Here is a 22,432-nt window from a genome sequence, read left to right as displayed (position 1 = left end):
AGGAGCAAGTTTCAGTGGGTGCAGTTTGTCACGCGGGCTACACCAGCTGAGATTCCCTCATATGCAGGTACTTATCTTTTTAACCTTGCCACCATAACCTTGGCATATCTAGTTCATAAACATTTTGGGATGTTCATGTCATCTGTTTTCTGCTTGTACCCAATTACATGTTATCGTGGCAGTTTGCATTTTGTAATTAGGCAATGTTGTGCTATGACATCTAACAGCCCTCTGGTATACCTGGGAAGGGTCCTTTTTATTGCCCCAGATTTATACCTATGCAAGGATAGAACATATCCATATGAATCACTTTACTGAAGCAAGTTTGTAACAAATGAGAAATGAAGTAGTCATATCAGGTTTATTTATATATAACTTTTCTTCAGTTGCTGTAGTACAGGTACATTGAGAGTACTGCTTAAAAACAAAACAAAAAACAAATGGATCAGACCAAAGGCCCAGTTAGTCCAGCATTCTGTTCTCACAGTGCCCAGTTAGCCGGCCTGAGTGCAACAGCACCCCAGTCACTTATGATCCTTAGTAATTGGTATTTAGGGACGCGGGTGGCGCTGTGGGTTAAACCACAGAGCCTAGGGCTTGCCGATCAGAAGGTTGGCGGTTCGAATCCCCACGACGGGGTGAGCTCCCATTGCTCGGTCCCTGCTCCTGCCAACCTAGCAGTTTGAAGCATGTCAAAGTGCAAGTAGATAAATAGGTACCGCTCCGGCGGGAAGGTAAACGGCGTTTCCATGCGCTGCTCTGTTTCTCCAGAAGCGGCTTTGTCATGCTGGCCACATGACCCGGAAGCTGTACGCTGGCTCCCTCGGCCAGTAAAGCGAGATGAGTGCTGCAACCCCAGAGTCGGTCATGACTGGACCTAATGGTAAGGGTCCCTTTCCTTTACCTTTAATTGGTATTTAGAGGTATACTGCCTCCAAAAGTGGAGAATATAACCATCATGACCAGTAGCCATTTTTAGCCACTGTCTCATCTTCTTTTAAAGTCACCCAAGCTGATGACTATCACACACCAGAAATAAATCCAACAATAATTGCTGCGAATACAATAATGAAAACTGAAAATGAGCTGGCTCCAGGAAAATAATTTCAGTAGGCAATCAAATAATATTCAATTCCTAAAGATTTATTACACTAGACCAGCGATGAGGAGCCTATAATCCTCCAGATATCGTTGGACTCCAGTTCCCATCAGTCCCTGACAGCATGGCTAATGGGTAGGCATGATGGAAGTTACATCTGGAGAGCAAATTGTTAGCCACCTCTGCATTCAACAATTCATTTGTCCAATTAAAATGAATCAACCACGACTTAATTTAATCCAACCAGGCGGGAGTGCCATACTAGGCTCTTCTGAGCTGCTTATTTTCTACTACCTGAAAATACAATTTTCTGACCCTTGAAGACTTTGCATTTTGAAAGTCACGTCTCTTCCAATCATTAAGTAATAGTAAAGGTAGAGGTAAAGGTACCCCTGACCATTAGAGCCAGTCGTGGACGACTCTGGGGTTGCGCACTCATCTCACTCTATAGGCCAAGGGAACCGGCGTTTGTCCGCAGACAGCTTCTGGGTCATGTGGCCAGCGTGACTAAGCTGCTTCTGGTGAACCAGAGCAGTGCATGGAAACGCCGTTTACTTTCCTGCCGGAGCGGTACCTATTTATCTACTTGCGCTTGACGTGCTTTCGAACTGCTTGATGGGCAGGAGCTGGGACTGAACAATGGGAGCTCACCCTGTCACGGGGATTCGAACTGCCGACCTTCCTATCGGCAAGCCCTAGGCTCTGTGGTTCTGGACCACAGCGCCACTCGCGTCCTTTAATAGTACGCACTATAGTACACACTTTAAATTTGATACACATTATGTCTGTTTTCAGTTCATAAAGTCCTTTCTACAAGTCAGTTATATTTGCTGCAAGACACTGCTATCATAGTCATTGTGAGGTTTTTTGGGGGGAGAAGTGGGAGAAAGAGGTGGGGTAATGATAGTTTATGCGTGAAGTTTTGTGACTGTGTCACGTGGGTAGGTTCTTTATGTATTCCTTTTTTGTTTTTGTTGGTAGCATGAGAGGTCGGAGAGCCCAGGGCCTGGTTGGTTGCATTCAGTTTATTGCAGCAAAGTTTGGTTGCATGTGTGAAGGGGGGGAGGTCGTTGGGTCAGGTTAGCCATATTAATTGATATGCTGTCGAGGGCGGGGTGAGGTTGTTGTCTTGTTGGGCTCTTTGTTTGTCCCCCGTGCTAGTTTTAATTCATTGGTTAGCTTTTCTAGTGGGACTGTTTCCTATACAGTTTGGTATCAGTGGTCTATGGTCACTCCTGATAGGTCCCTCCAGTGTCTAGTTATGATGCTCCTAGTTGCTGAGAGTAGGTGTCTTATGAGCCTTTTGTAATGTTGTTGTCTTGGAAATTGTTTAATAGGGCCAGTTCTGAAGTTGATTCTAATACCTGTTTTGTTATTTTGCAGATTTCTTGTAGGACTGATGTTGTTTGTTTAAGTGAATTCAGTTTCTAAATTAACCAGTCACAGTAGAGGGTTGTCTGCCATATCTTAGCATGATTAATTGATCTTGCCTTGACTTGTCCGAAACCGCTGCTGGGAATTGACCATTCTGCTATATCTTTGCTTCAGATTGATGTGTACCTCCAGTTTTTAAATTCCGGGCAGTGAGGAAGTGCTGCTAGGAAATACTAATAAATGTAGTCTAACAATATGGTGTGTGTGTGTGTGTTTGGATGTGTGAGGCTGAGTGGGTTGATTTATGTACCAGGGATTCTGAACCATTAACTTCCTTATTTCTATGGCCAGCTAGAGAAACCTAATGGAGTAAAGTTGGATATTGCAATATCTGCCTAAAGGAGGTTATGGTTATAGACACCTACATAACCATAAGACACTGTAAAAAAAATAAAAAATCATTCAAATACATTGCACCTTAGGACAGTTGCCTGCTGGAAAAATTTTGTTTTTCAACTGGATGATTCTATGATTCCATTGCAACTGGAATAAGATTATGATTTAAAATGTTCACAGGTTCCCATTTTCATAGGCACGAAAGAGGAAATGACAGTAATCTACCCTGTTGATGTCAGCAGGGTTTCATCCTGGCCATAACCCAGATAATGGTGCATTCAGCTGAATGCATGAAAAGAGCCTGTTAGTGTGCATAGGGGCTTATATACAATAGAAAAACCTTATCCTAAAAGTTACTATGACCGTTCATATTTGTATAGAAGTAAATTTAGCTGTGTTCAGTGGTGCTCATTTCCAAAATGTATACATTGAATTAATAAGTTTTTAAATGTACTGTTACAAGTTATTATTGGTCAGCAGGCCTAGATTCTGAGATATTTTCTTTAGAAATCAGTGATTTCCAAGTAAGTTAGCATCCTGTTGTAGAAGTAGAAATTGTGGTAGGTTCCCTTGGTGGTCTGCTACCCCGACATCTATAGCCAGATTTCAAACTTCAAACCTTTTACTTCTCTGTGCATTTTTTTCATGTGCTAAGCAGAAGACACCAATGTTGTGGGTATAAGTCACACCTCTGATATCAATGTCTTTAGCCAAATTCATAAAAATGATTTCTATGTATGCCCTCTCTATGTACATGAATAGAGAGAATCACATGATCAGGAATGCTCATGCTTCCTTCCCTGTACAGGGAAGCACCCAGCAGTGGTTAATGCCTATGAGAAGTCCAAGCTTCAACTCCTAAGTCACATCTCTGAACTGATCCAGGCATTTGTGTGGTGGACTAAAGGTGACCAGATGCAAAGGAGGATGAGACCTCTGCACCTTTAATGGTTGTGTAGAACAGGGACTTTCAGCAAGTGTAGCATGCATGACAGGCTACACCTACTGCAATTCCCACATGCACACAACTATTAAAGGTGCAGAATCCTGTTTTGCAAATGACAACCCTACGTGGTCTGCTTGTGTGTTCTTTTAGTAGTAGGATAGAGAGGATGCAGCACATGCTGTTTTTGCTTAATGCATTCCAGGACATAAGACACACACATTCTGAATAGAAATAAAGTTCTCCCTTTCACTGCTGTAGTAGCCCTCTCAATCCTGCTGCAGAGTAACCTAAACCTATTTTACCTTGCCTTTATGATAAACTCTCCCTGTTTGGTGGGTACCCATACCCTAGTTTGGATAGCTATTCTAATTGGAGAGCTGCCTCAAATTATCACAGCTACAAGCACTCTGTTTAATGAGGGCAGGAAGTCTCCCTAGCTGTGGCACTTACTTTGTGAGCCATACATCCAGCCAAGTCCTTTATGAGGGCTGTCAGTCTGGGGGCTACTAGGAAATAGGTGAGTGCATTCTTCTACTGTATCTTCTTGATGATAAAAAAACAAAATAAAGGAAGAATTTTAATGCCATCTAGCTTTTCAAGAACAGTCTGAACAAATTACTAACAGGAAAAGAAGAGGGGGGTAACTGCTAGGCTGAGTGGGTTGATTTATACATCAAGGGCTTTGAAACAAAAGAAAATCTCCCGACAAGAAAGAATTAAATTCCAGGAGAGGGAGTTAAGAGATAAAGTAATTAGGCAGGAAGAATTGTTTGCTGCTTGCATATACTAAGCTATACAATCCTAGGGAGCATAATCCAGTGCACAAGACAGGCCACCCAACTTCATAGGGAAGTTGAATGCTATTGCTGTAACACTACCTTAAAGTGGGCCACACATACCCCTGTAGCAACAGAGAACCCTACAGCATGTAGCAGACTGACATATTTGCTATGGCGTAAGCTCTGATGGTCTAAACCACAGAGCCTAGGGCTTGCCGATTGGAAGGTCGGTGGTTCGAATCTCCGCGACGGGGTGAGCTCCCGTTGTTTCGTCCCAACTCCTGCCCACCTAGTAGTTCAAAAACACATCAAGTGCAAGTAGATAAATAGGTACCGCTCCAGCACTGCTCTGGTTTGCCAGAAGCGGCTTAGTCATGCTGTCTGCGGACAAACGCTGGCTCCTCGGCCTATAGAGCGAGATGAGCACCGCAACCCCAGAGTCATCCACAACTGGACCTAATGGTCAGGGGTACCTTTACCTTTAAGCTTTGATGGACTTAAGTTCACTTCATCTGCTCTCTGAAGGGTTATCCTTAGTTACTAGGTCTATACACATGATGAATGTGCAGGAATTCTTTTTTATATTGTAAGTAATGGAGTCAAATAGCAAAGGATCCAATTTCTCAGGCTACTTGGATTTGTTCGCTTTTCACCAGCACCCGCCTTCCCAACACAAACACACACATACACATGGGTTGGGGCTGGTAGTTGCCAGAAGCCAAGTCTTTCAGTTCTGAACACCAAATATTTTATTCTAAGCATTTATTTAATTACACCTTGTGAGGGTTTAAAGTGTGATGGTTTCAGGACTGAGGCTCCAACTTAACTTAACCACCCTCCCGTCCTGATTGGCTGATGATCTCACCACCTCTCACTGGTTGCTGGGTTACCTGGAGCCCCACCCCCTGCAGTATTGTAGAGCGCTGAGATGGGTCATAGGTGTACGTAGCAGCACAAAAGGAAACTAAAGGTATCTGTGTCCCGGTACCATTAGAAAAAGGAAGGACTGCGGTTTAGTGGTGATCTGCTTTGTCTGCAAAAGGTCCTGGGCTCAAATCCTGATCATTTCTTGTGAAAGGCCACCCACTCTCTCATATCCTAGAGAGCTGCTGCCAGTCGGTGTAAACAGTGCTGAGTTGGATGGAGCAGTACTCCAAATGTGGACAAGGTTTCAATGTTCCAAACAGGTCATCATCTGTAGCCTTCTTCAGCCATTCAATGAACATACATCAGACAAAGGCAGAATTATGTTGGCTCGCTCTGCCCCCCCCTTTTATGCATATTCGCTCTCATTCTGTAATATGACTACATGTGTACAAGTGCCAATACACGGCAGTAACGCAATGGAACTTTCTATCCTCTCCGTTTTTGAGGAGAATTCTGTTGCCAATTGGTGTAGGCAGCATTGAGCCACGTGGACCAGTGGCCTGACTACGTGTGTAAGGCCGCTTCCTTCACTTGTTGGGAGTACCCGCAATTCGGGAATTATTTGCTGCAGCTGTGTTGTTGTTGTCTTGTGCTGAGAGCTGCCCCGGTCCACGCCTCAGAGCTCGCTTAGCGCCTGTGTTTTTGGTAGGGAAAGACCTGCCCGAGTTAGACCTGGAGGGGAATTTTATCCAAGGCAGGGAAATCTTCACCCACAGAGCTGGGGTTGTGCGCCCTGCGCAAAATACTCCTCCTGACCGGCCTGTGAACACAAAGCGAGGCACTGAAGCGAAATGGGAGGCCGCCTGTTGCAGGTAAGCAAGCGGCCGCTCTGCTTGGCCAACTATAAAAGCCAAACCGGGCGCGCGGGACTTGTGGTGGCACTGCCTGAGAAAACAAACAAGCCGGGCAGCCCCTAGCGGCCTCGCAGCTGCCTGGAAGCCGTAATTTGCTCGCCTCCATTGGCGCCTGCGCCGTGTTTTCTCAAGCCGTCTCTGGCGAGCGGCGTCGAGTGAAGCTCCAGCTCAGGACTCCCTTTGAAGCGCGGGAGATCAAACGCCTCCGAGACCCCCGTCCCACCCCAAAGGCCTTAATCAGCGCGCCTGGCTGCGCCCGTTTTGCTCTCTCGCAGTAGACACCGCGCTCAGCACATCCGAGCCCCGCTCAAAGCCATTCTCACGACCACGGGCGCCGCCTGCTTGGCCCGGACAGCTCCCGGGCATTCGAGGGGCTTTAATGAAAGGGCGGGAGATGAGAAATAAACGGCGGCCGCCGGTGCTTCGCTTTACTCTCGCCGGGCGACTGGGCTCGCTCGGCTCCCTCTGGTGGAGACTTCAAAGCTTTGGCTTGTGCGCCTCCGTGAAAATGGCTTTTTCTTGCTTTTTTCCCTTTGGGACTTGGCTACGGTTTATTAATTAAGAGGTGTTTTTTCTCAGAAAACTGCTGGGCATGTTTTCTCTCAAGTTCGAGCGGTCCTCTCCAAAACCTCGTGTCAGCAAGGAGGATTAATGGAGGCGGTGGGATAATCCCTCCATGCAGAAAAAGGCTCAAGGAGAGGGTGCGAGGCCAGTGAGGGCTGTGGGGCTGGGTAAGTGGGGGGGGGCAGAGGATCCCCACCCCTGGTTTAGGGTGGTATTGTTATGCACAAAATTTGAAATGGCTTGAAGGGGGACAACTGAGACCAGTAAGTTGAAGCAGAACTTGGAAGAGCAACTACTGCAGCATTTGCAAGATCTGGAGGAGTGTAGAGATGATCTGGATGCAGGCCAGTACGAAATTCAAGATCTTTGAAACAACAACAGCAACCTCGTGTCAGCGCATGTCAGTAAATAAAGCAGAGAGAGAGGGCAGGAATGCCCCCCCCTTAACTGGCAGGTTGTGCAGGTGAGCTCTCTCTGGGCATGGGGACAAGTGTCATGGCCCTGCTGGTCGTCTGAGGTGAGGACCAAGCTGGCATGAAAGGCACAGGAGCAGGCCAAGCCTGTTCATGTTAAGTTGGTAATAGTATCTATTCCCATACCCTCAAGAGCCTCATTTTTGGCCTTGGGAAGGAATCACGAGGGCCCCTTCCCCAAGCCCTAGTTAGTGCTTACTAGGCTTTGGGAAGGAGGAAGCACCCCGGGGCCCTTGTCAGAGAACCAGTCTGCCTCCTGCCCGTAGAAGCCTCTTGCTTTTCTCTTGCGATGCATGAGGGGCCCCCTTTGTTCTCCCGCACCTCCAAATTTCCCCCTCGCAACACACCCTTAACGTGGGAGTAAGCCCTGTTGAAATTGGTGGGCTTACCAGTCGAAGCCCCTCTTGTGGACGAAGTGGGACATAGCCCTGCCAGGATTCTGAACCGCACTCCACATTCCACCTTTCTCAAAGGAGAGGTGCTTGTGAAGAATTGCCCCCCCCCCAATATACCCAAGAGTTAAGCAGTGTGTGTGTTAAAGGGGGGAGTGATGCTGTGCAAGAATAGCAGATCCTTGCATAGAGACAAGAGATAATTATTACTGTAATATCCAGGAAGAAATGGCAGCTCACTGTGATTTCAAACGAGGGCAAGGGTCTGTTTGTTTGTGTTTTTTGCAACTTGGGATCTTCTGTGTGCAAACTTGCTTCTGAGTAGACATAGGGCTGCGCTATTAAGTGTTGCATTTTCTGCATGAAATAGGAAAGGCTGGTTTAAAACTGCAGCTGGCATTGTGCAGGGGGTTGGACTAGATGACTCTTGTGGCCTCTTTTCCTCGCTCTCTGCCTGGAGCAGCCAAGAGGTTCCTGCTGCTTGACTCAAAGTTTAACAGCAGCAACAGAGCTTCCAGTTCCTAGAGTGGAAGGGAAGGTTGTCAGAGAGAGGAGCTTATGTTTCACCCTCTTCCTAGCTCTGCCTCTGTTACTGGAGAAGAGGAATGTAAGTGAGCCCAGGCTAAGATGTATTCCAAGGAACTGGGCCCCTGAATGCAAAGTCAAAAATCAAAGAGTTTACACAAAGTTTATAAGCGCAAACTAACTTTTCACCACCTAACGCTTAGATCTTCCACTAAGATGTTATCATGTAAGAGGGGAGGAGGGATGAGAAGTGAAGCATGAGGTTATTAGAACATGGTGATGTAGCAACACTGGGCTTCTTCATCTTCCTGGTGCATCTAGTGTTGAATTCACATTGTCATGCAGTGTGTACGCACCCTAAAGCACCCTGACCAAGAGTGATGGGAACCCTAGCCCGCTATAATTTTTTCTAGGAGTGCTGAGAGTCGTAGTTTTATGGGAGGTGAACTACAGTTCCCAGGATTCTTGGAGGCATGTGCTTTAAATGTATGGTATGTACACAGCCTGTGAATGTAGAACTTGTTCCATAGCCATATCCAGTATATTTTTTTTCCCAAGAGGAAAAGATGCCGGAACTCACCATGAAGTTGCTACAGTAAGTTGTGGGGCGACTCAGGGCAGCCCTGAACAGATCCCGAGCCCCTGGTTCTGGTGCCGGTCAATTAAATGTACGCCCACCTCCCTTGTTCCCTTAGATTCAGGTGGATGGCTTGGGCAGCTTGGAAGGGCCCTCATGCAAATGCAAAAGTTTTTGTCCCTTAGAATATCACAGCAGTAGAGTACAGTATAAAGGGACAACTAGTGCCCCCCCCCATTACTTGTATTATTTTTTATTATATCTAGTTTACTGTTCTGGATCCTAAATCCTCAATACCGTAGTCATAGATTCATAGAATTGTAGAGTTGGGTTTCCGAGGGTCTAACCCCCTGCAATGCAGGAATCTTTTGCCCAAGGTGGAACTTGAACCCACAACTCTGAGATGAAGAGCCTCATGCTCTTTCCCTTTTCTTGTGCTATGTGGCAGCTGGTGTTCAGAGGAGAGGTACCCTGCCCTTGAGCCGAGAGGCATCTTTAAGATAACATCTTGTTTTCCTGTGACTTATGGTGCTTTGAATGTATACTTTATATTGGACTACCATGAAAAACTTTGCTAAAAGTCTTAACGTGCAAGAAAACCCTCTCCCCGCCAGTGATACTGATGTAGAATGGAATGTCGCTTTTTTCCTCTGAGGGGTGTTGGAGGGTATGTCTTCTGAGTTTGGGTCCCAGTGTGTAATGTTTCACTGGCATTGGTATTATCATTAATTAGATCCATACTCTTCACCTCTCTCTGAAAGAGCCCAGAGCTACAAGCATATCCATCTTAATACAATTAAAATTTCTAAAGGACAGAGTAAAACAATCTTTTTAAAAACAAAATGAAACTGCTAAAAGTAATCATGTCCTCTCAATTGCAGGGTTTCTAGGGTCAGAACTTTCAGCCAGCAGAAGCCTGTGTAAACAGGAATGTTTTGTAAATTTCTTGTAAAAGTTAATATTATTTTTACTAATATTTAGGGCATTTGTAGTCCACCCAAGGAGCCCAGGACAACAATAATATACATAATATACAATAATACACAAACATATACAAGTTAAAAACAAAAAGGAAAGCAAAAACATTCTAAAAACAATTGCAATTAAAAACATCTAAAAGCATGTACCTTTGCTAAACTACCGTTCCGAGGATGCTTTAGGGGCAACATATGGCAATTAAAGTGGTATAAACCTGATGCGTTTGTAACATAAATGTGCTTAGAATCCCATATAGAAGAATCATGGATTGTCTCAGCCTTTGACTTGCTTCCTTGCAAGTATCCTGTTAGACCTCCTTTAGACATTCCCTTACCTGTAGTTGCTCCTATGCTCATCAGAGAATGTCAGAAGACTTTAATCCATGAGGATGTATCAGATGTCATGGTTAGTAACTATGCCGGCAATGTAGATCCCAAGGGACTGGCCTTAATTGCAACCGTGATGTCTGAAGAATGAGCAACCAAAACATCTAGGAGGGCTCAAAATCCTTATTAAAAAAGAAAGGCTTTAACTGCCCTCTTAAACCCAAGCAATGAAGGAGCCATATGGACCTCTCAGGGAAGAGCGTTCAAGTGTTGTCACCTTATGAATACCTGAGAGATAGTGAGAAGGGCCTCTGTAGAAGATATCAGTTCTAACCCAGGGTGATATGGAGGAAGGTGGCCTTCATGTAAACTTGGGACTAATCTACACTGGTCAGTTACAGCATTAAAAACTTGTTATAAAAATGTGACACCAGAAGGCACAGTAGAGCAGCAATCCATCGTCAATGGGAAATTGTATTGAGAGTTATATTACATGGTTTCTTTAAGCATTTTTTCAGATCAGTGTAGATCCAGCCCTGGTCACAAGCCATTTGGACTTTGAGGCATAATACATAATGTCTGCTGTGGTGGCTTGGTATAATGGCTGCTACATGTAAAAGAGCCAATGGGTTTTATCACCCACCATGCCCCAAACAATTAAATTCAAATAGGACAAGTGGGCTTGATTTATAACCATTTCTTTTTGGAGAAACAATCCAGTATTTCCATTTCCTTTTATTGTAACGCCATAAATGGGTAATAATACCACGCAAATAGGTTTGAATAAATTCAGATTAATTTTATACTGCTACTGGCTATTTGAGTACTCCTAAGCATAATAGAGCAGTACTGTTACTTCCCTTGATCTGGACACTATGCTTCTGTGGATGCAGCCTAGAATAGCATTTTTTTTTTGCTGCTGCATCAATCACACTGTTGACTCATGTTAAGCTTGTGGTCCACTAAGACCCCTAAACTTACTAGTATAAACTGTTTTTATTTTGAGTATGAATGAATAAAAATAATTTCCTCCCTTTAATCTGTGCATAAAGGAAGTGGAGTTACATCATAGGACCTTTCCTATACTGTCAAGGTCTCCCATCAATTTCAGTCCTAATTCAGGTATTCCAAATTGCAGGTCTTAATTTAATGGGACCACAGGCAGGACTTCAAATTGATGGAGGTCGAAGGCAGTTACATTTTATTTGGTCATTCTACTTTCTAATGAGGAAGAGGTGCTATGACACCCCCCTTGAACACCAGTACCCTGAAACTAACACACTTTATAATAAGGACAGCAGGGGAAGCTGATAAACCAGTTACTAAAGCCCCATCCTGGATTTGTGTCTCTTGAAAATGCCGCCAAGCTGTGAAAATTCTCCTGATAAAATGAAAAGTGACAGAGCAACTGGGATTTAATACCAAAAAATCGGTCAAAATCAGGTTATATGATTCCTCAAGTCTATGGAAACCATGCTTTTTAATCCTGTGCTGACTTTAGATCACTTTATGATGAGATGATGTAGTGCATGGCAATTAAGTCTTCTGTAAGAAGCTAATCCATATAGAATTCAACACTATTTGAAAGTTGCACTGGTGACTGAAAACCAGTGTTGCTCCCGGGCTCAAGTGGTGGTGTGATGTGGTTCCTTGGAGTCCACAGAGTTTATTTTTAGGAAAAGCAAAGAAAACCTACCATACATATGTGTTGAGGAACAAGCATTTATTCGAAGTCTATCACTGAAATTTGTTGTTTAGGGAAGCATGCAGCAAATAGGTTTGCTTGCAGCCTGATCCAATGCATGACGTAGTTCCCATGGAGCTCAGTTGGTCTTACTGCTTGCTAAGTATATAGGATTGCAGGCATTCTGTACAGAGTTCGGCATGTTGCCTAAACCCAGGAAATTAATAGATTTTCACACTGTTCTTCTATGTGCCAATTACAGAAGTCCTGATGAGTTGCATAAGATAGCTTTTCCAGATTATATGTCCCCTCCTGACATTGTGAAAGGATGCAGTTGCTGCCTAATCTATAAGGAGAGAATGGTGTATTGCAGTGGCACTGAGACAAATGCATTCATCGCTAGGGGGTTCCATCAGGTCTTAATTTCCCCTGCACTGAGCCATGTTGCTTGATTCATTCCGATTCCTTTGAACAGTTTCTCAATATTCCCAGAGAGCACAGGCAATTCATTTTACTGATTTCCTTCACTGAGGATAGATAAAAATATCATTAAACTTATCAGCATGAAAATGGTTTTGAAGGCAGAAAGAAGCAAGCAATAAAAAATACCCCACCAGTACCCACTTCATCAAAGCAGTACAGATTATAAATGTTAATTTCCCTTAAAAGCTGGGTGTTTATTTCATAAAATACAATCCTTTAATTACAGCTGTGTAATAACTGACCACCCACAGGCAGCATTGTTTTGGGTAGGATATTGTCAGGTCTTGCAAGGAATTTAGGTAAGGCCAGTAAGTGTGTGGAGATAGAAAACCTTTTCAGTATTGCAAAACTGCAACACTCTTTGTCATGTAAGGGATTTGCACTTTTTTGGAAGAAAAAGGGAACGGGTATTCTCACCATTTCTAGAATGGTTTGAGATTGGAGCACACCAATATACCATATTTTTTGCTCTATAGGACGCACCCGACCATAGGACGCACCTTGTTTTAGAGGGGGAGAACAAGAAAAAAATATCTCCCCCTCTCTGCTCAGCGTCCCTTCAGCGAAGCGGCAGGAGAAACTGAGCCTCTTCCATTTCTTCGGGTTCCTTTTGCTGAACCTGAAGCCTGTGGAGCGCAGTGGGAACTCGCGCTGCACTCCGAAGGCTTCAGGTGGCTATCTGTGTGCACCGACCCCTCTCGCTCCCCAGGCTTCAGCGAAAGCAATGCAAAGCCTCCGGAGCGCAGAGGGAGCGCTCCCTCTGCGCTTCGGAGGCTTCGTGTTGCTATCGCTGAAGCCAAGGAGCCTGCATTCGCTCCATAGGATGCACACACATTTCCCCTTAATTTTTGGAGGGGAAAAAGTGCATCCTATAGAGCGAAAAATACCGTAAGTGCAGGCAACATGCTGGTATTTCTTTTTAACCCGTCTTTAAAATGCTCTGACTTTTTTAGCGGACTGCCCCTTTCCACCCCACCCATCAATTTAAAGTTTTATATTATGCTGTTGGTGCTGCATTCTGTTTATTAATCGCTTATGTAACCATGACCGATATAAGAGGGTTTCTGTATAAATGTACCCTCGAGTTAAGATCAGCCTCTGAGGCTCTGCTCCAGGTCCCAACACTATCTGAAGTAAGTAGGGATATGGGATCTTTTCTGATGTGGAACTCTATTCCCTGAACCAAGTTGGCACCATCTTTATTTACATTTCAGCACCAGACAATTCTTCTAATGCTAGTTTTTTATAAAAAAATGTTTGTTAATTTAATCTATAGACTAGTGTGGCTGTCATGGTTTTACATTTTTAAAGTATTTTAAAATACTTTAAAATATTTACCTAAAAGACCCCGGTTTTTCTATATTTTACTCAAGACCATGTAAAGAACTGCCCAACAGCTGTGTAGTATTCATAACACTAATGCTTCTTTATAGATTTCATGTCTACTTAATTTTTATTTTATTAATAAATAATAAAGATAAAGAGCAAAAAGAAGTTTCAGCAGGTTGAAAGCAGCATAAAGTCAGACATTATAAATGAACTTGTAAATATTGTAAAACATATCCATTCCCCATAAACCTGTTAGGCTAGTTTGCACGTATTCTTTGTTAATAAGTAACGTCTTTGAGATAACCAAGCAGAAATCATTTAAGTTCCATAAATTCCATAGAGATATTGGCCTGAACGGATTTCTGGAATATTTCTATTTGAGAACAATTCCAAAATAGGTGTATGTAATCTGCTTTATTAATTGATTAAACAGAGCCAATTGATTATTAAATAAGTAGTCGCGAGGCAGGAACAGAAGTTAACAGGCACTCCAAGTGCCCTATTTTCCAGGGATTCCGGTCCTGGATTTACAGAAACTGTCTTGGTTTCTGATGTGAACCCAGAATATCCCGTTTTTCCTTAGGACATTCCCTATTTTCATCAGAGAAATGTTGGAGAGGAAAAGGTTATGCAACTCACAAGCCAGTGAGATAAGTAACTATACAATCTTTAGAAGACATCCAAAGGCAGCACTGTATAGGGAATTTTTAAATGTTTTATTAAATATTTATTTATTTATTTATTAAACAGGACACCCCTATTTTCATTGGAGAAATGTTGGAGGGTATGAGTTAAGTGGGAGCTGACTCAGGGTGTGTGCAGAGAGGCATGGGCTATATCATTAGGCTCCCTACCGCCTTGCAAAAGCAGTTGCCTGTCAAGAGGTTTTACGTGGTTTCATTCCCACACAGACTTGTGGGTGTGTGAATTTGTGTGTGTATTAATTTCAGGCGCAGCATCTTTATCCTGACATGAGGAGTAAGGGATATGATTCCACAAAGTTGTGAAAGTACTGACCGCAGGACAATACTGTATGCCATGGGTAGGCAAACTAAGGCCCGGGGACCGGATCTGGCCCAATCGCCTTCTAAATATGGCCCACGGATGGTCCGGGAATCAGCGTGTTTTTACATGAGTAGGATGTGTCCTTTTATTTAAAATGAATCTCTGGGTTATTTGTGGGGCATAGGAAGTCGTTCATTCCCCCCAAAAAAATATAGTCCGGCCCCCTACAAGGTCTGAGGGACAGTGACCTGGCCTCCTGTTAAAAAAGTTTGCTGACCCCTGCTGTTTGCTGTAATAATTGACAGCTGAACAACTGTTTAAAATGCAATTCGAAACACATCAGAAGGTAGAAATATGAACAAGGCAACAATATTCAAAAGTAATTTTTTTTATTTCAACTCTATAAAGTATACAACAGGCACTCGGCAATTACAGCTGCAGGGAAAATACAGAGCAAAACAAAAGCAGTTAAGTTTATGATAAAAAGTTTTTGTTTTTGTTTTAGTCTACATCAAAAGAGTGCAACTGGTCAAAGACCATTTGATGAAAGTGTATTCTTGGACAAACAAAACTAAATCCTCCTCTTTCATGTAGAATCCTTAGTAAGAAGAAAACCAAAGGAAAAATAGCCATTAAGATTATAAAGGAAGCCACCGGTGTAAAAACAGCATACATTGGAATAAGTACGGTAGTAGGCAACGCTGAATCAATTTCCCTTTGCTATTAAAGCCTGAAACATCAATGTCTCAGTGCTGTGGTCTGTTTATGGAGTGGACTGTTCACAGAGGAAGAGGACAAATAACACACTTTCAGTGTTTAGCTTTCTAGGTGTACTACTGAGAGTTTGTCTCAGAAACATTTGCATATACAAGGAAACTCATAGAAAGCACTGGTCCTGTTTTGTTCAGTGGTGCAACAAGATTCATTCCTTCTGCAGTCATTGGTTTCACAATGGGAATAATATGGTTTTTTTGTGTGGTGTAAATTTGACAGTCAGTTTGCTAATCATTGGTCTGATCGGAATATTTTTGCAATGGAGCCTATTATAAAATGTGATATGTTAGAACTTTTACTGCACTACAGTTTTAAAATTTGCACAGCTTAGCAAAACAGGAATACCTGTATACAGACTGATAGTATGTCATATATTAATTTGACCTGCACATACATTTATACATTTCACAGAAATGACGCTGTATCTCATTAACAGATACACAGCTCTGGTACATTTATAACAGAAATAAGAGAACAACTTCATCATTTCTGTAATTCATCAATATTATATAATAAAGGCTTATAAACTGTTAGCCGAAAGAACTGTAAAACGCAGCAAGCTAAGAAAGGACAACATTTTGAGGTGTGTTTGTCTTTGTCATGCAGCATAACACCAAATTTGTATTTTTTTTAAATAGGATGCCATGAATTTTAAGGCACTTGCAACAATGCCAAATAACTAGATGATGATCTAAAAACTATGGGACAGATGGACAACGGTACAGTTGACATAAGTTTCAGTAATACTGACAATTATGACATTAATTCAAGTCTACTTTGATCTAAAAACATTACCTTACAAATAAGAAAATGAAAGAATAATGCAATGAAGTTCTAAATAAAAAGCTATATGTGTACCACAAAATATCAACACGAAAAAAATATCTATTTACATAAATATTTGCTTGTGGTCCTATTATTAAATAAGAATTTTCTGTGAATGATGCAGCACTGTAATAATAAGCTAAAGCTTACCTGTACCTTTAGAACCCAGTTCTAGCAAATGTGTCTCCATTATGACAGCAAATTTCTTTTTTATGCAGATACACCATCATTTCATATGTTAAAGGGAAGCAGAGGTCCCAAGCACGTTTATAGGGAGTAAACTCTACCAAAATGAATGGACCTTACTCATGAGCAAATTGATCTGAGGACTGCAGCCATAAGTAATAAGTAGTCTGCATACTATATTTCCAAGCAGAACTGCTGGCAAGCTTTCATTCCCAGCCATGTGATTTGGATTTGGGTTATTGGGTGATATTCAGTCCTAGTGCTACTTGGCAGTTGACCCATTGAAGTTAATGGTCATGACCAACTTAGCTTCACTGATTTCAGTGGGTCAACTCTGCATAGGGTGTAGTTGACTTATTCTCCCCCCCCCACCCCCGCTGCTGCCCTCACCCTCAAATTGTGTGGTTTTTCCACTTTGGCCTGCAGCTACTAATGATATGTTATGGAGCTAGGGATGTCTGTAATAATATGGCCCTGCTTCATGTCCTAGCCAGGCCCAGAAAACTCACCATGGGGTGTATTTCATTCTCCTGTGGGATCTGCATGGAAAGAGTAGCATGTGCACCAGTTGTAAGTTGCAGTACACTGAAATGTGAATGTGTGTGTATATGCTTTTGTATATATATATGTGTGACTAAAATGTATTACTTATAAATGCAGGGTTTATTAATACACACACGCTAGCTTAAGATATTTAAAATACATTTGGTGAAGAAGATGCCGGTGAGTCATATGAAAAAATAAATTTGTATTAAGTGCACACCGCACCAATTATATACTATTGAATGCGGCTTAAGGACAAACGGAAGGAATCAAGCTTAATAATTCATACCAAGCTCACTTTGAAACTTTCCTTGCATAACTATTACTAAATTTGTGTGTGACTACTCTTCAGCTGAATGCTTTTAGTTTAACACATTGTCATTTCAGCTATTTAGAGTGGAAATAGCATGTTCTCGTGTTTATAACCAGGAAAAGCCAATTAATCAAAAGTTTTGCATTTAAGTTCACTCAGCGTAGGAGTATGAATTGAACTGGAGTTCTGGGAGTGCTTTTTAGAAGTGAGTCCACCTGCAATGTAGAAACAAGGTGACTTTTGACCAAGATGACTAGTCATGTTCTAGCCCTATTGTATAAAATGTCAGGAAATGCTTCGGATAGTGTTCAAATGCTTAAGTTTAGAAATGCATATGTGTTGGATGGTGTATAAAAGTAATTGGCAGATGTAACAAATGCTGTGCTATACTGGTTTAATGAGCAGCAGAAATGATAAATGATGATGTAAAGCTTTTTGCTGTCTTTTATTGGTTTATACTTTAAAAAGCAGGAGGCTGACTATTAGTTTTAGAAGCCTGAGTTACATGAAATTATGTTCTTCCAGAAAACTGTTGATCTATTTACTTATTGGAGAATGATGTATATCTGTTTAGAAAACCTCCGTTCAAGTTGTTGATAGCTACATGAATGTGAAGAATTGTTGGATTAAATTGTAGGATAGCTCTGAAGTGGCATATTTGATTTCATGCGCTTGCAAGCAAAGAGAACCCTGTTTAATGATTTTGACAAATAGTAAAATCAAGGTAAATGTGGTTAATTTTACAAAGAAAAATCCTGACCCCCAATTTTTTTATTCATTTAAAAAGTCTGTCCAGATTTGGACAGAAAAGATCATGGGTAGGCAAACTAAGGCCCAAGGCCCGGATCTGGCCCAATCACCTTCTAAATCCAGCCCGTGGACAGTCCGGGAATCAGTGTGTTTTTACATGAGTAGAATGTGTCCTTTCATTTAAAATGCATCTCTGGGTTATTTGTGGGGCATAGGAATTTGTTCATTCCCCCCCCCCCAAAAAAAAAATACAGTCCGGCCCCCGACAAGGTCTGAGGGACGGTGGACTGGCCCTCTGCTGAAAAGGTTTGCTAACCCCTGGAAAGATTATGGGTCCATCCAGCACTATCTGGGATTATTGCCACAATGGTTAACTAGCTTTTGCATGCTGGAAGGTCTGTGATTACAGCTACCATATGCAGATTCTGTAATAATTCCTGGTATACAATAAAGTACCTCCTGTAGACTGATTTTATAGGATTAAATAAAGTAGCACTTTATTTTTTTTTTACTTCACTTCCTTCTGCTTTACTTACCCATATTTTAATTGCAATATTTTAATATATTTTTATGTCTCGTTTGATAAATTGTAGTAAGCAAACAAATAGCATGCCCCTTCAGCTTCAGCACAATCCAGTACAGTACTTAGGAAATGGTGGTATCTCTGTCTAGCTGCACCTCACTAGCCAAGAAGGCGTCATAGTCCTTGCTGATGCTGGTTTTGGCCAGAACACCTCTAAGCAGCTCATAAGAAGCTGTGTGAGGAAGAGTGTGCAAATGCATCAGTGTAGGGGAAGACTTGTCATGTTATAGTGGTGTAAGTTTTGGAAGCTCTGAAGTAGACTGCTAATGGTGCTGCTGTGTTTGCTTTGTGGTTGGACCCTAGTGTTCCCACAAATATTCCTATGTACTGGAAGAAGAGTGCTCTTTCCTAAGATCCAGCGTTTATGTTGTTCCTGACGACTAATACGCATGGTTGTTTTATCACAATCAATCAGGTGGATGCCACAACAAATAGTGGGAAGGCATTCCTGCCCCCCAAAAGGGCTTAATATCTTGGTTATTTCCACCAGTAATGAGGTGGAAATAGGATCGCAAGTTTGCTGTAATGTATACCAGTGTCAAGCAGGAATGACTCCTGAAAGAGTTATGCTAATGTCAAATGTGCAAGTATATAAGGAAGGCCATGGTTTCTCTTTTTCACTCCTTAAACCCACATGTTCTCTTCTAAAGCATAAGACCAGGAGCCTGGTGGCCTTGAGAAACTGAAAAGGTTGATTGAGCAGCTGCTAATTTTTAAGAAACGAAGATTTTGAGGGCTATTCCGCAGTTTATATTGAGTTAGTAAAAAACTGCATCGTATCTAAACATTGCAAACTGAAAGCACAATTCTGCTGTGTTTCCTAAATCATATAAATCTTAAAAAATTGCAGTGACATACATTTAACAGAAAGTGCTGTTGCAAGTTGCTGTTGCCGTTAGGGCTTTGAATGCATATAACCTAGGGAGGGTTTGAAAAATTACATTAAACAAATTGGGTTGGATCTACATTGAGGCTGCTATCATATACATTCTTTTCTTTGGATGAAAACAGTGGGATTTACTTCTGAGTAAAGCATGCACTGGATCGTCCTGTGAGTTAGTTGAACTTAAGTCCCATCTGGAATCAATAAGTCAAGATTTTATAGTAAGTGAAACAAGTTAGTTTTGCCTGAACTTAAGCCCTTTTAATCCCAAAGGAAGTGAAATATTGGAAAGGGCAAATCAAGGAGGAGGGAGGTGTAAGTACAAAAAAGATGGAAGCTAGGAGAAACACGGATTTAAAAAAAGAGAGAGGGTTAAGTTAACTCATAAAGAGCAAAACTGGAGATGAAAATTGCTTTTTTGGATTCAGGTTATTGTGAGACTGCAGTGGTGTTACTTTGACGGAAATGAACAAGGGGATAGCTGTGTTTATCTTCAGTGGCATTTCATATTATGTGATGGCATCTTAAAAGTGGGTTGTAGGGGTTGTTTTTTATTGAACTAATAAAAACTCTGTTGTATACGTAAGGCTGCATTAGCAGTGCAAGTATATTGGAAGTACATGTTTCCTGGTAGATGTCTTCACCGAGATTGCTATCATTATTCTATGTTTTTATAATCTATTACTGTCAAAAGAGTGACACATATATGTTAGAAAGCTCAAGCCTAGTAAGTATGATTCACCCAAACTGGAACATTTTAAACTCTCATTAATTTCCGTATGCACTCAACTCTCCCTTTGAAATGAATGGGATTTTGAAGTGGCCCATTTCAGCTGCACACATTTCAGCTCTATGCTTTTTAGACTGATTGATATAACTTGTGGTTGTATTACGTTTCACAAGGAGAGTGGAATTATTTAATGTTTGCAATAAATAATCAAAATACAGCTAGAAAACAGTGGGACTAAGAATTTGGCAAAAAGCAAAACAAATGATGGCAATGCTATATGGAGGAGCAGCAAAAACGTGTGTGTGTGTGTGTGTGTGTGTGTGTGTGACTATTATTTTGAGATTTTAGTTGACAATCACATTCCTTGCTACATATTTTCCTGAAAAATGATTGTGGATGTTTGGTTATTTCATGGATTAAAAAATGTACATAGCACCTATATAGTATGCAGTGAGTCTTGCATTTTCCCTCCTTGGGCTCTAAAAGGTAAATGTTATTTTAAGTTCGGTGTAAATTCCTATTGGACCAGTTGGCTGCTATCATTTCCTTTCTAGGACCTTTTGATAAGCACATTTGTCTTTGTTTATAATATAGTTATTATATATATATATATATAATATGTAAAATGAGTAGTTTTATGAATAATTTTCTACATGCTCTTATGTAGCTGTACCAACAAAATTAAATGTTAGATATACCATGTTCTCAGATACGTGTGAGAACCGACCGACCCATACTTGCTTTAACAGTTCAATAAAAACTGTAGCAGTTGTGCTTTTGTTATCAGTTTGGGAGGGGAAAAGCACATCAGAAATTAAATATGGAAAAGGGTAACATTCATTCTTGTCATGAATACTGCTCGAAAAGAAAGACAACCTATATAGCACTGCTTTGACATGAACTCCAAGACCAATAGCTTTGTGGTCCTCATTGGTTTAATACGTTGGCCCGCTTTAAGAGGCCCAACACACTCCTTTTGCTTTTTTGGGAGTACCCCAGATCCCACACTGTAGATTCTACAGTACTTAACATTTCAGAACAGAATTCGCAATACAATGATATTGCAGCTAGAATGATGTGCATCTTATTCTATCAACTTTCAAATTACGACTGGAGTGAGTTCATTACAGTGATAGAAAACACATTTAATTACTGGTGAAAAAGGCTTTGCTTCAGGACCACCATGTCAACTGCTATGTTAAGTTCAAACAGAAAACATGTGAAGAGCACTATTGTCATCTAAGCAAGAAGTCCTAATGCCACTGTAGTGTTACTGTAGCAGCATCAATCAAGGCATCATGGTGACCCCGAGCACTAATCCTTCCCAATTCCTTCAGGTCTGCTGGCAGCCATGTCTCAGGAAGCTGTCTTCAGCAAGGCAGAAGCAGGTAAGAGAAATACATTAAAAGTCTATGTCCCATCCTGAGTTGTCATCAGGTGGTGGTTCATCGTTGTCCTCAGGGAAGCTATCAAAATTGCTTGTATCTGTTGGAGATGCAACCTGTCCAGTGGAGGGAAAAACAGACTTTGTACTGTTGATGATGATGATTTATGCCCAAGCTGTTGTCTGGAATCATTAGTTTTCATGTAATTCATGCTTGCCTGTAAATTCATGCTTGCCAGTGAGAATTCCAAAGAACAGCTTTGATACTACAAGATACTATAGTTTCCATTTATAGAACTGCCATGAGATGTTTTGTTTGTTTAAATTTTCCGAACAAGCATGTCATGGGTTTTGCCTTTCTGGTTATATAGTTTGCAATCTGACTAATATAAATGTTTTTACTGGCCGTTGATGGTCACTTGGATGAGAAATTTATCTGTAGCAATGGGATCTGTGATGAATGCTTGGAACAGAGGCATGGGGGCTGGGGCCATGGGCACAGTTGTTGTTTTTTTTTTTGGGGGGGGGGAAACATATTTCTTATGATGTCCTGCCACCCCATGGGCCTGACAGTGCGTCATGAGCTGTTGTGTCATTTCACGGTGCCCCCGTAGCTGGAGGGTGCCATGAGAAGGACACAAGAGTTCACAGTCCCTGCAAGCCTGGCGCTATTTTGCGTCCTTCTCAGCTGCTCTCAAACTGGAGGGTGGCTTGAAAAGAATGCAACCGCTCACCATACAGTCCTGCACC

At 41.8% G+C, this 22,432-nt stretch overlaps 1 protein-coding gene and 2 long non-coding RNA genes across 7 annotated transcripts in view; 2 read left to right on the top strand and 1 right to left on the bottom strand.

Annotated features, from left to right (window-relative positions):
• Positions 1-22,432, top strand: part of LOC309532209 — a 738,788-nt gene that overhangs the window by 32,132 nt on the left and 684,224 nt on the right. The gene's annotated exons all lie outside the window — the stretch shown is intronic.
• Positions 1-22,432, top strand: part of LOC309532194 — a 47,434-nt gene that overhangs the window by 20,906 nt on the left and 4,096 nt on the right. For both annotated transcript variants that reach the window (XR_014219636.1, XR_014219637.1), the window contains exon 3: positions 21,636-21,686. This is a non-coding gene — a long non-coding RNA (uncharacterized lncRNA). The remainder of the gene's footprint in view (positions 1-21,635; positions 21,687-22,432) is intronic.
• The window catches only part of PRKG1 (protein kinase cGMP-dependent 1), a gene marked incomplete at its 3' end in the record, with an annotated part of 706,724 nt that continues 699,375 nt past the window's right edge, over positions 15,084-22,432 (bottom strand). For all 4 annotated transcript variants that reach the window (XM_082222039.1, XM_082222040.1, XM_082222044.1 and 1 more), the window contains one exon: positions 15,084-21,799. In XM_082222039.1, the coding sequence (XP_082078165.1) occupies positions 21,701-21,799 (99 nt within the window). The remainder of the gene's footprint in view (positions 21,800-22,432) is intronic.

The sequence above is a fragment of the Podarcis vaucheri genome (assembly GCF_965113315.1).
Source record: "Podarcis vaucheri genome assembly, chromosome: 5".
Taxonomy (NCBI): Eukaryota; Metazoa; Chordata; class Lepidosauria; order Squamata; family Lacertidae; genus Podarcis; species Podarcis vaucheri.
The sequence above is the reverse complement of the archived record's forward strand: the minus strand, read 5'-3'. Positions and strand labels throughout refer to the sequence as shown.